This window comes from Lipotes vexillifer, unplaced genomic scaffold (genome assembly GCF_000442215.2).
Source record: "Lipotes vexillifer unplaced genomic scaffold, Lipotes_vexillifer_v1.1 scaffold903, whole genome shotgun sequence".
NCBI classification, from domain to species: domain Eukaryota; kingdom Metazoa; phylum Chordata; class Mammalia; order Artiodactyla; family Lipotidae; genus Lipotes; species Lipotes vexillifer.
The window spans coordinates 3,439,140-3,451,587 of record NW_006791919.1 but is presented as its reverse complement, the minus strand read 5'-3'; the positions used below and the strand labels follow the sequence as shown (position 1 = coordinate 3,451,587).

The 12,448-nt window shown below is 37.2% G+C and overlaps 1 protein-coding gene across 1 annotated transcript in view; it reads left to right on the top strand.

Moving 5' to 3' along the window:
* The window catches only part of COL3A1 (collagen type III alpha 1 chain), a 38,075-nt gene that overhangs the window by 20,394 nt on the left and 5,233 nt on the right, over positions 1 to 12,448 (top strand). Inside the window, exons 19-44 of the mRNA XM_007464982.1 lie at positions 1 to 83; positions 285 to 338; positions 461 to 568; positions 757 to 810; positions 1,417 to 1,515; positions 1,845 to 1,898; positions 2,057 to 2,155; positions 2,482 to 2,535; positions 2,646 to 2,699; positions 3,031 to 3,084; positions 3,644 to 3,697; positions 4,029 to 4,073; positions 4,681 to 4,779; positions 4,867 to 4,974; positions 5,602 to 5,655; positions 7,143 to 7,196; positions 7,291 to 7,344; positions 8,062 to 8,115; positions 8,871 to 8,978; positions 9,453 to 9,506; positions 9,789 to 9,842; positions 10,037 to 10,198; positions 10,308 to 10,415; positions 11,375 to 11,482; positions 12,223 to 12,276; positions 12,365 to 12,448. The exon at positions 12,365 to 12,448 is cut by the window's right edge and continues 22 nt beyond it. Of these exons, the coding sequence (XP_007465044.1) occupies positions 1 to 83; positions 285 to 338; positions 461 to 568; positions 757 to 810; positions 1,417 to 1,515; positions 1,845 to 1,898; positions 2,057 to 2,155; positions 2,482 to 2,535; positions 2,646 to 2,699; positions 3,031 to 3,084; positions 3,644 to 3,697; positions 4,029 to 4,073; positions 4,681 to 4,779; positions 4,867 to 4,974; positions 5,602 to 5,655; positions 7,143 to 7,196; positions 7,291 to 7,344; positions 8,062 to 8,115; positions 8,871 to 8,978; positions 9,453 to 9,506; positions 9,789 to 9,842; positions 10,037 to 10,198; positions 10,308 to 10,415; positions 11,375 to 11,482; positions 12,223 to 12,276; positions 12,365 to 12,448 (1,967 nt within the window). The remainder of the gene's footprint in view (positions 84 to 284; positions 339 to 460; positions 569 to 756; positions 811 to 1,416; positions 1,516 to 1,844; positions 1,899 to 2,056; positions 2,156 to 2,481; positions 2,536 to 2,645; positions 2,700 to 3,030; positions 3,085 to 3,643; positions 3,698 to 4,028; positions 4,074 to 4,680; positions 4,780 to 4,866; positions 4,975 to 5,601; positions 5,656 to 7,142; positions 7,197 to 7,290; positions 7,345 to 8,061; positions 8,116 to 8,870; positions 8,979 to 9,452; positions 9,507 to 9,788; positions 9,843 to 10,036; positions 10,199 to 10,307; positions 10,416 to 11,374; positions 11,483 to 12,222; positions 12,277 to 12,364) is intronic.

The window sequence follows — 12,448 nt, the reverse complement described above, 5'->3', positions numbered from 1 at the left end:
CTGGGGCCCCTGGACTGATAGGAGCCCGCGGTCCTCCAGGACCCTCTGGTACCAATGGTGCTCCCGGGCAGCGAGGTGCTGCAGTAAGTTGTCTATTTTTCCTTTATTGTCTGAAAGGTGTGGCTTATTTCTCACAGTAAAAAAAGAAATACCAGGTTCTTTGTTCTTGTTCCATTGAATTTATATTGATTTCACTCTGGTTTTATAATTGAATCAAGTGTGACTGGTGATTATTTTGTTAGTCTATTTTCCACATTTTTAAACCAAGATTATGTCCCATTTAGGGTGAACCCGGTAAGAATGGAGCCAAAGGAGAGCCAGGACCACGTGGGGAACGCGTAAGTATCACCCTAACAGATTTGATTATTTCTTAGAAATGTATACCATAATCAGGAAATAAATAGGTAAAAAATTAGCAATGAAATTCAGTCATTATTTCTTTATTGACCTCCTTTCACAGGGGGAGGCTGGTTCTCCAGGTATTCCAGGACTTAAGGGTGAGGATGGCAAAGACGGTTCTCCTGGAGAACCTGGTGCGAACGGACTTCCCGGAGCTGCAGGAGAAAGGGTACGTTTCCCACAGGCATCGAAAAGGAAAACAATCATAGAACTTCACCTTCACTGTGAGGCAACCATGTTTGTTCTTAATTTGAGTAGTACTCAATCCCAAATATTGTTTTGAAGCATTTCACAATATGAGAATTATGAAAAAGTTTTGACACTTTGGACTTAAATATTTGCCTTTCACTATTTCAGGGTATGCCTGGATTCCGAGGACCTACTGGAGCAAATGGCCTTCCAGGAGAAAAGGTAGATAACTTTAGTTTTCAATGTTCAGAAATGTTGGTGCTACACATAGGTATATTCTTCTATACAGTTTCCCATTAATTAACACCTATCTGAATGAAATACATTGGAGTTAAAAAAACAATAATTCCCAATGTAAAACAATGATTGCATTCCCTGCTCAGCCATTCTCTTAGCTTTGTAACTAACGTTATTTAACCTCTATGAGAATTCTTTAATTTATCTGTCAATTGGGAACTATTTATCTCAGTATCACTGCAAGAATAAGTTAGACTAAAATGCCTGAAAGTTCTTTGGAAACTCAGAAGTGCAGTGCAAATCTGATTTCATAACATCAAAGAGATTTGATTTTATATGCACCAAACTGTACTGCTAAGCCCACTAAATATTGCTTTCTTCAGCATGTGATGTTCATCGAAGTTGCCTTAAAATATTTCCAGTATGACAACCCAAGCTAATAGGTAATGGTGATTTACGCTGAGCATGCCAGCAACACCCCAACTCTCTTTAAGGGACCAGAAGAAGTTCTCTAGTTGCAACCTAAGTACTGTCAACGTCTAGGTCAATGAAGGTTCTTTTACATACATGTTGATTTATTTCATCACATAGGGTCCCCCCGGGGAACGTGGTGGTCCAGGCCCTGCAGGGCCCAGAGGAGTTGCTGGAGAACCTGGCCGAGACGGCCTCCCTGGAGGTCCAGGATTGAGGGTAAAGAGGAATATTGTTTGCTTGACACTGTCATTTACTAAGAGGAAAAGCAAATGAAGAACATTCAAAAATAACTTAAATCAGACTATACATTTTGTAGGCTCAAAACAAAACAAAACAAAATTCTCTGAAGAAAACTTAAGCTAGTATAGATTGAAGAACAGAAAATAGAATGCTTGAAGGAAGATATTTACAGACAGAAAAACGTGTGTGCAAATATGAAGCTACATATGTCAGTGGAAAGCTCAAAATTTTACAGATTAGGTGCTTTTAGGTTTTTTTTAATTATCATTTTAAAATCAGCTGACTGACTGAATTCTTCAATTTAGGGTATGCCCGGTAGTCCTGGAGGACCAGGCAGTGATGGGAAACCAGGGCCTCCCGTAAGTACATTTTTAGCATCTCATTTTACAAGTCCAGAGAATAATGAAATGCACAGTTTGGACTAGGCTTGATGTATATTGTATAGCCTTGGTATGTACAGTGTATATTTTGATCAGATTTTTATGAAATCTCTATTAATATAATTTTTTCTCGTTAGGGAAGTCAAGGAGAAACTGGTCGACCAGGTCCTCCAGGCTCACCTGGTTCCCGAGGTCAGCCTGGTGTCATGGGTTTCCCTGGTCCTAAAGGAAATGATGTGAGTTCCTTCCTTCATTTCTTCAATAAATATTTGACAAAAGGTCTTTTACTTTCTATATGGGAGTGCAGATGGCCAAAAATTGATCTCCACTTCAAAGCACAGAAGAGTATATGAAAATCAAAATACCATGTGAGAAGGGAGCTAAAGTATTTTTTCTGGAGTTCTGGGCAAAGAGTGGAACATTTATGGAAACCTAGTTCTCAAAAGTAGTTTTCGGTTGCGGATGTATGCATGGGTGTGTAGGGGACAGATCAAAAACATGAGAGAACACTATAATGAATAATTTCCTTTTGAGAATAAGTAAATACTGGCTACTTCTTTAGGGTGCTCCTGGAAAGAATGGAGAACGTGGTAGTCCTGGAGGTCCTGGCCTTCAGGTACGTAGCTTTCATCCACTCATTTCCAGTTTTCTAGTAGAAGCATTTCTCTCCAACTCTATGACTTCTATTATCTTTATCTCTGCTTCCATAACTGCTTTTTTTTTCAGGGTCCTGCTGGAAAGAATGGTGAGACTGGACCTCAGGGCCCCCCAGGACCTACCGTAAGTTTACTCACATAAATTGGAAATGGAAGTGGATGGGACTGGGGCCAAGGGAAGACTTTGGGAATTATACAATCTCCGACACTATATCATTATAGTTCACCAAAGCAATTACAAAGCTTGTTTAGTTAGTTAGCTAGCTAAATACTAATACTGAGTAAAGTTTATGCTGTACATGTCTCCCTTGCATCACTTCCACAAGCCAGACTCTGCCCTCCTTTACACCATTAATTTTTTAATTAAGCAACTGGACTGATGAAATTAAAACTGTGTGATCTAAATGTGAAAGGATATCTTATAATGAAGCATCTCAATATTTTTTTGTACATAGGGGCCAGGTGGTGACAAAGGAGACCCAGGAAGCCCTGGTCCACAAGGATTACAAGTAAGAATTTGTTACTTAAATGTCATTGGGCACCTACTTTTATCAGTACTTTCCTTTGATAGTTGTATTTGTTGAGTTAATCAGCTGTTCAGTTTTTTGTGACACTAAAAGATTATAATGCATCTTAAGCTTAAAATGTGTGGATCTGACTTCTACCTTGAAATAAAACAATAGGCAATGTTAATAGGCATAACTTCCATGCCTATTCTAGAATGAGTGCATTAATAATTTTTTTTAAAAATAAAGTTCACATAATTCTATATGCTTATACTTATTTTTATTGTAATTTAAATGTATATAGCTAAATTCATCTCACCACACTCATCAATTCATTTTTATATACAGCAACAGAAAGAATTGAGGGAGATGAACATAGGTTTGTAAGATATGACTATCACCTCTCTATCATTGGATTTTGAGAGCTACATATTTTTTACACGTAAAAAGACTGCTAAAACCATTTTTTTGAATACTTTGCAGAAACATACTTACATGAGAGAAGCTTTTCTATAAGCAATGTTTTTAAGTGATTACACAATACAAATATGATTCTTTGTAGGGCTTGCCTGGAACGAGTGGTCCTCCAGGAGAAAATGGAAAACCTGGTGAACCTGTAAGTTGCTTGTCATTTTTTCAAATCTCAGAAACCAAAAGAATAAATACGAATCATTTATAAATTATTAACTTCTGCATTTTCATGCCATGGTATCTGAGCTTTAACAATTAGTTTTGAAATATTCATTAATAAAACAAAGAAAAATTATTCAGTCATAACTATTCCATGGAAAGTTTGAATTTTACCATAAAATAAAAGGAACTCAAGGAAGAGTATACAGCTCAAGATTGGACAAATTATACAGTATGCAAGTCAAGTGTGTATTTTGCTTATACTTATATAACGTATATTCTGATAGAGGCCTAATCATGCAATGCCAATCTCCTAGGGCCCAAAGGGTGAGCCTGGTGCACCTGGAATTCCAGGAGGCAAGGTAAATATTTCCATTTATTTTCTCATTTCTTCAGCATGTTATAGAGCAGTTGATTAGTGACACATTTTTAGTACAGCAAACCAAAATATTCCTTTTTTTAGAAGCACGACATTGCAAATGTTTGGTAAATACACTTAGGGTAACCCGAGACATTTCCAATACATTAAATTTGCATCATCTGGAAAATGAAATTTTCTGACATGAATAAACACTATACAGTCAACTATGGACCTGAAATTTCAAAAGAAAACTTTTCTAGTGCATTGGCTCTCTATAGAAAAACTGTTTTGGTAGAGGAACTTTAAAAATTTGCCTTTGTGATAAAATAATAATAATAGTGTCAAAGCTAGCTCATCAGACCAGCTATCCAAGTTTCCTTGTTTAGATTAGATTAGATTAGATTAGATTAGATTAGATTAGATTAGATTTCCTTGTTTAGATCAGTCAGTTGATCAAATGTCTTTTATAATTATAAAAATTTCTAAATTGTTCAAAAATGTAAGTCAAGAACCTTATGGTCTATATCAAAATGATACAATTTAGGGTGTTTTTGCTTTGTTTTTAGCCTTGGTTTTCCTAACAGGGATATTCCATTTTCCTACTATAGGGTGAGTCTGGTGCCCCCGGTGAACGTGGACCTACTGGACCTACAGGGACCCCTGGGCCTAGAGGGGGAACTGGCCCCCCTGGTTCTGAAGGAGGAAAGGTAGCTCCACATAATTCAATTCACCTAGATTTTACAAAATGCATTTCATTTCTTTCTTGTGATTTACTATTTCTCCTTTAATTTCAGGGCCCTGCTGGTCTCCCTGGGCCACCTGGTAATGCTGGTTCACCTGGTCTGCAAGGAATGCCTGGAGAAAGAGGGGTTCCTGGAGGCCCTGGTCCAAAAGGTGATAAGGTACCAACTTATTCTCTGTTAATTATGTAATAAAACAGACTGTTGGTTAAAGGAAGGCAACATTTCTGGAAAGTAATCTATTTTCAAAATTAATATTATCATTTTACTTATTTATTTATTTTTAGATTTTTTTTTTTTATTGGAGTAAAATTGCTTTACAACGTTGTGTTAGTTTCTGCTGTACAATGAAGTGAATCAGCTTTATGTATACCTATAGCCCCTCCCTCCTGGACCTCCCTCCGACCCCACCCCCATCTAGTAAGTGTAATTTGAGATGGATTTCTAAAGCAACTTTTTTTTTTTTTTTCTTGCGTTATGCGGGCCTCTCACTGTCGTGGCCTCTCCCATTTGCGGAGCACAGGCTCCGGACGCGCAGGCTCAGTGGCCATGGCTCACGGGCCCAGCCGCTCCGCGGCATGTGGGATCTTCCCGAAACGGGGCACGAACCCGCGTCTCCTGCATCGGCAGGCGGACTCTCAAGCACCGCGCCACGAGGGAAGCCCTAAAGCAACTTTTTAAGCAGAACACCTACTATACATTGCAGCTAATCTTGAGGGTTTGTCCTCTTCTTGGCATGTTTTCAGTGAAAATACCTCTAATCTGATGACACTGGCTTTTATTTGACAGGGTGAGCCCGGCAGTTCAGGTGTCGATGGTGCTCCAGGGAAAGATGGTCCAAGGGTGAGTACTCAAACTGGGGAGAAACAGAATTTATCTGTATGTGATATGGAGTAGTCCCTCACCTCAACTTTTATTTTTTCCAAAAACTCCTCACGATAAGTTAGACCATACTTTACCACCTTCTGGGCATTAAGAAGACCCAGATGACATGATTGTTAAAATTCCTGATTTCTATCACTAATAGTTCAACAGTGACCTAAGAATGGAAAAAATCTCAAAAGTATGATAAATGTTATAAGCTGAAGTCATAATAAGTCACTAAAATTCAATGCTGATAAAGGAACTTTTTGATTTTAAAAAACATTGAAATTCCATGGTACATTCATACCATGGAATATTACTTAGCAATAAAAAGTTGATACATGCAACAACTTATACAAACACCAAGGACATCATGCTGAGTGACAAAGGCAATCTCAAAAGGACGTACTGCATGATTCCATTCATGTAACATTTGTGAAATAACATAATTATATAGAACAGCTTTATGGTTGCCAAAATTGAGGAATAGGGGAGAGGGAGATGGGTGTAACTATAAAGAGGTGACATGAGGGAGTCTTTTATGATGATTGTACCTTTGAATATCTTGATTGTGGTGGTGGTCATGCGAGGCTACGCATAATAAAATGTCATAGAACTACATACACACACACACACACACACACACACAAATGAGTGCACGTATAACTGATGTGAACTGTATAAGCTCTATGGGTCGTACCAATGTCAATTGCTTTGTTTTGATACTATATTATAGTTGTGTAAGATGTAATCCTGAAGAAAGCCGGGAGAAAGATGCACAGGATTCTCCTGTATATTTCTTTGCAAACTTCCATGAATCTATATAACTATTTCAAAATAAAAATTGAAAAAAAAACCCATTATAATCAATTCTATTCACATTAGTAAACACCTAGATATGACTGTAGCAAATAAACATGATAACTAAGCCATTAGATAGATGTTATCTTTACTGTAGTTGCCTTAAACAAATTCATAAATGCTTCACTTTTAACAGACTAGATGAGTAAGCCATCATACAATTTTTTAAAAAATCTAATATTTCAGTTATGTAATATAAGTAAAACTTTAATATTTGAAAACTTCATTGTGAAAACTTTAATGTGTGTAACAATACTTTAAATGGTTAAATGAAATATTTTGAATTATCATTTGAATAAGGCAATGCACTTTAATTTTAAAAGATATGACTGTGAAATCTTATATCACATCTTATTTATCTTCTGCAATAGAAAGAAAAAATCAATCTATAAATTGCCACAGAATTATATAATCCATAAAATCTTATATTTACTAAGCTCTGCCATATTTACACACTGAGTGAAGAGCATATCATTCAAGCTATCAAAGCAATCATATTATCTAGTTTATTAGATTAACAGTATGTCCTTATATATGCTCTTTGATTAATAAGGGAAATGATGCTTTTTATCTTAGAAATTAAAGTATATTTCTATTTTCTTTAGGGTCCTACTGGCCCCATTGGTCCCCCTGGCCCAGCTGGTCAGCCTGGAGATAAGGTAACACTTGGCACTATTTAGAAACAGAAAATGTCTTTTGTCGTCATTGTTGTTTGGATGCAGGGCAATATAAATTATTTTTCTCTTTTTTAAGGGAGAAAGTGGTTCCCCTGGACTTCCGGGTATAGCTGGTCCTCGTGGTGGCCCTGTAAGTGTTTAAGACATTACAACATAATTTTAAGCCCACACAGGCAACAGCTACCTGTGCTTCCCTCTTTAGCAATTCTGCTTGTGGTCCTGAGTCTCAATGATGGGATACTGTCTTTAGGCATAATATGACATGCAAGACAAGGTTAAAGTTCTTAAATCTAAAATTCAGAAGAGACCGCTTCAAATCTTGCCATCTTTCCTAAATAATTCTGGAAAAAATATAAAAATTGCACAAGTAATATGCATTTGTAAATGAGTATTTCTTAAAGCTATAGGATCTTTGCCTGAGCCTCCTTCTAGATCTAAAATTCTCTACCTTCGGGGTTTGCAGACTCAGGAGAGATATTTAGTAAATGTTTTTAATTAATTAATTTAATGATTGATTTCTCAAAACTTTTACCATATTTTTATTTTTTTAAATCCTTACATTTTAGAAGTTATACAAGTAAGTCTTTTAAACACTTCAAAATTCTCAAATTATTTTTCTTGCAAATAATATCACAGTCAGAAGCAGAAGGAATCAATGGTTCTGGTGTTGTCTACTTTGAATTTTATTGAGAAATGGAAAAGTCTTCAGAGGTTAAGCTACATTAGTTAGCTTTGCACACTAACACTATCTTTTCTTAGCTTAAAGGAAAGATGATACAGATGATGACGTGTGCTCCCAATGGGAAGATGTCTTCACTGTGACTAATGAGTATATTTTTCAATTAAGGGTGAGAGAGGTGAACATGGGCCACCAGGACCTGCCGGCTTCCCTGGTGCTCCTGTAAGTATGAACATCAAAACATACATATCATACAGCCCAGAATCGCTGTCTCACTGAAAAATAGCAGAAGTATAAGTCAAGTCTGAATTCTGATCTAACTCAACCACTCATTCCTTATGGGGGTTCATTTATCCACCTCCTTTTTTTTTTTTTTTTTACACATTATCTCTATTCTTACTGTTTAAAAGATGGAGATAAAAACACCTGGCCTGTCTTTATGCTAGGTTAATGAGGCTAACAGGATCCCCTAGACTTAAAGCACTCTGAAAATTTGAAAGGTTCTTCCATTATTAGATGGTACTAATTAAAATTTGCTCTAAGACCCATCTTTCTCAAATGCATTTACTGGTGATTGCTTTGAAATGCACAATCCTCGGAGAGAGGTTCTCCTTTATGACAAAGAATGTATATCTTACCACTTTCTTGATAATTTTCTTTTATCATAGAAACTCTTTTTGGGTGGTGGGGGGGCACATAATGGGGCATGCAGGATCTTAGTTCCCCAACCAGGGATAGAACCCACGCCCCCTGCAATGGAAGCTCAGAGTCTTAACCACTGGACCACCAGGGAAGTCCCTGTCATGGAAACATTTTCATTGTCTTTGTTTCTTCCATGTCTTCAAAGACTCTTCTTTTCCAATTTTATTTCAATAGCTCTCCACCTGATGAATTCTATTTTCTGAAGGAAAATAAGGACAAGCCCAGTGTATTGTGAAGGATGTAAGCTCACAGGCTGTTTTTGTTTCTGAATGCAGGGCCAGAACGGTGAGCCTGGTGGTAAAGGTGAAAGAGGCGCTCCTGGTGAGAAAGGTGAAGGTGGCCCTCCTGGAATTGCAGGGCCCCCCGGAAGTGCTGGGCCTTCTGTAAGTATTTCTCTTTCTCTAAGCCTTCTAATGGAAAGCACTTAGATTTGTCGATACTTCAATATTTCATACTGAGAGAGCTTGTCATGGTGACAAGGGTACAGTTTTCCTAAGAATACAGTTCTGAGTTTGACGCTTGACTCCAACAATCTAGATATGACTTCAGTCAAATTATTTTAATGTCCTCATAGAGTTATTGTTTTTGTTTTTGTTTTTTTTTGATGTAGCTTCTCATTTCTGTAGTAATGTTTTTCCCCCAGTTCTACTGAGATATAATTGACGTATAACATTGTATTGTATAAGTTTGTATTGTATAACATTGTATTGTATAAGAGGTACAACATAATGATTGTATGTATTACAAGATGATTATCATGATAAGTAGAGTTACTGACTTACAAAGACTTAATGCTTCTCCCAAATTTTGATTTTGGTGCTATTCTTATAAACCATTTCCATCTCCTTTCCATATAGGGTGCCCCTGGTCCCCCAGGTGTCAAAGGCGAACGTGGCAGTCCTGGTGGTCCTGTAAGTAATGATCCTCTTAACTATTATTGAAAAGCATTAATTAATATCAATCTGTATAAAAACTGCTTTGAAAGCACTAGATCCCTAAAGAGAGTATAAAATTATAATCACTCATTCATATGTGAGTTGTATGTAAATTCCAAGAGGAAAAAACAAACCGTAAGTGATCCCAGAGTAGAATGCAGGTCCTACCACATTTCTTACAATTTATATTTGTTTTTAGTGGTTAATTATTTGTTTTCCTTGATTTTTGACATCCAAAATATATTTATAATTTCACAGGGTGCTGCTGGCTTCCCTGGTGGTCGTGGTCCTCCTGGTACTCCTGGCAATAACGTAAGAACTTTTTGAAGTATTTTTTAACCATATATTCCATAAAAAGCATTCATATATACATAGAGTGAGAAACTTATCCATTGCTACTTCTCTTTGTATTAAATCCCATATAAAATTATTTGAATGCAGGTAAAAGAGGAGAAAAAATTACTTGTTCATTATAAAATATTCAAATTTCAAACATTTCTTTGTAGGGTAACCCAGGCCCCCCAGGATCCAGTGGTCCTCCAGGCAAAGATGGCCCCCCAGGTCCAGCTGGTAATAATGGTGCTCCTGGCAGCCCTGGGATGCCTGGACCAAAGGGTGATGCTGGCCAACCAGGTGAGAAGGGAACACCTGGCTCCCAGGGCCCTCCGGTGAGTGGTCTCTATTGATTGACAGTAGTTTTATTTTCAATCGCATATCCAACAGAGGAAAACATAGTCACATAAAGAATAACTAAGATTTCATTATCTGTCACAACAGGGAGCTCCAGGCCCACTTGGACATACAGGGATTGCTGGAGCACGAGGTCTTGCAGGCCAACCAGGCCCACCAGGTGTTAAGGGCAGCACCGGCCCACAGGGCCCCAAGGTGAGTATAGCTATCTTTCACTGGACTCTTGTTTCCTTTGATAGTCTTCAGACATCACATAAACATAGCAAGTATGTAATGATCAAGTTTTCCTGTAATTAGATGCAAATTCTTGATATTTTCAAATTTTCAGGAAGCATGCATATTATTAAAAGTCTCTGGAACACAAAAACAATGCACATAATAGACCGGCCTTGAACATCAAAACAAATAGATTGATATCACAGAAAAATATCTTGTCATCTCAAATACCTGTTAGGAAACTTGTCAGCATTCTTCAGTTTGCTGACTGTCAGTCTTGAAGCGGGAAATAATGTCAGGTTATAGACCTATGAAAGCCTTTAATTGACACCAATTATCCATCAACTCAAATCATTTTATACTCCTGACTTTCTTTCACTGATATTACTATAACATCCTAGTGCTCAACATCTTAAATATTTATTTAGCAAATAGGGTAATAAAATCGTATTTTATTAAGGCGTAACTTTTTTCACTTTGAGCACCTCTTTAAACTAAATGTCATATACGATTGTAGTGAAATTACAATATAACATTTAAGTCTAGTCAATTTATATGAACATTCCCAATAAATGTATATATTCTTTAAATAGAACCAAGTGTTCAATATAACCTAATTCTAATGGGTACCGTAAACCTATAGTTTCATGATGGCTCATCATTATATTTTTCTTACAATAGCCATGCCTATTTATGTACCTCATATTAGGATGTATTCTAATATGATAATCAATGTAATTACTCAGGCTTTTGGTATCCAGGTTCATTGGGCAAGTTAGAAAAGACAAGAAGCTTGCTTCCCCAAAGCTTTTCCCCTATGGCATGGATAGTTTTAGGAACAAATTCGATAGAAATTGGGAAATAAAGACAGCTGATAATATCATATTAATTGATTTCTTAGGTTAAAACACAAATTTATTTTATTCTTTTGTACACAGGGTGAAAATGGGAAACCAGGAATTGGTGGTCTCAATGGAGAACGTGGTCCTCCTGGAGCCCAGGGTCTTCCTGGTCTGGCTGGTGCAGCTGGTGAACCTGGAAGAGATGTAAGTACTAGTTCTTAGAAAACACACAATAAACCGGGTAGTATTTGATAATTTATTTAAGCAAGGGTCAAATTGGGCCATTGAGTTTCTATGATAAAAGAAAATCATCAAGAAAGTGGTAAGATGTACATTCTTTGTCATAAAGGAGAACCTCTCTCCGAGGATTGTGCATTTCAGAGTTCTCCTTCTTTCTCTAGTAATAGATATTCTTTCTATTACAACTTAGAATAGCCTTAAATGTTCATGTTCTTTAGTATTTACCCAATGAATGATCATTAATGGAAAAGAATATGATATTTAGCTAAATAAGAAAAAAGTTGCGGATGGGGAGAGCCCCAATTTACAACATTCCTTCTGGGTAAAAATATACTGCATGTTATCTGTGATTAGTCTTTCCTTAAATTGTAGATTTCCGTTATCAGCTTAAATTACAGTGTGCTAAGATTTTATTTATATTTCTCCCCCTAAGGCTCCTTTTTAGACTTCTTTTCCTAGTCACTTCTCGCTCTCTCACCCTGTGAAACTTGAGTACCATAGATATACTGCATATCTGTTTAGGTATTGTCACTCCTTGCAGGGCCACACCCATTGTCATATCTAAGATTTTTCACTCCCAAGAACCAATTTTTATCCTCTTTAGTATGATATTTTTCCCATTGAGAATGCAGGGCTTAGATGGCATTTAAATGGTTCCAAAGAATTTGATTTCATTTCCTCCTCTTTGTTTTTTCTTTAATCAGGGAAACCCTGGATCAGATGGTCTGCCAGGCCGAGATGGAGCTCCTGGTAGCAAGGTATAACAGGCAAACGTACAATAGGTTTGTGTAATTAGAACAATAGCTGCTGATCAGATTGATTTTGGAACTGTGAACTTGTCCACAGGGTGACCGTGGTGAAAATGGCTCTCCTGGACCCCCTGGTGCTCCTGGTCATCCAGGTCCCCCTGGCCCTGTCGGTGCAGCTGGA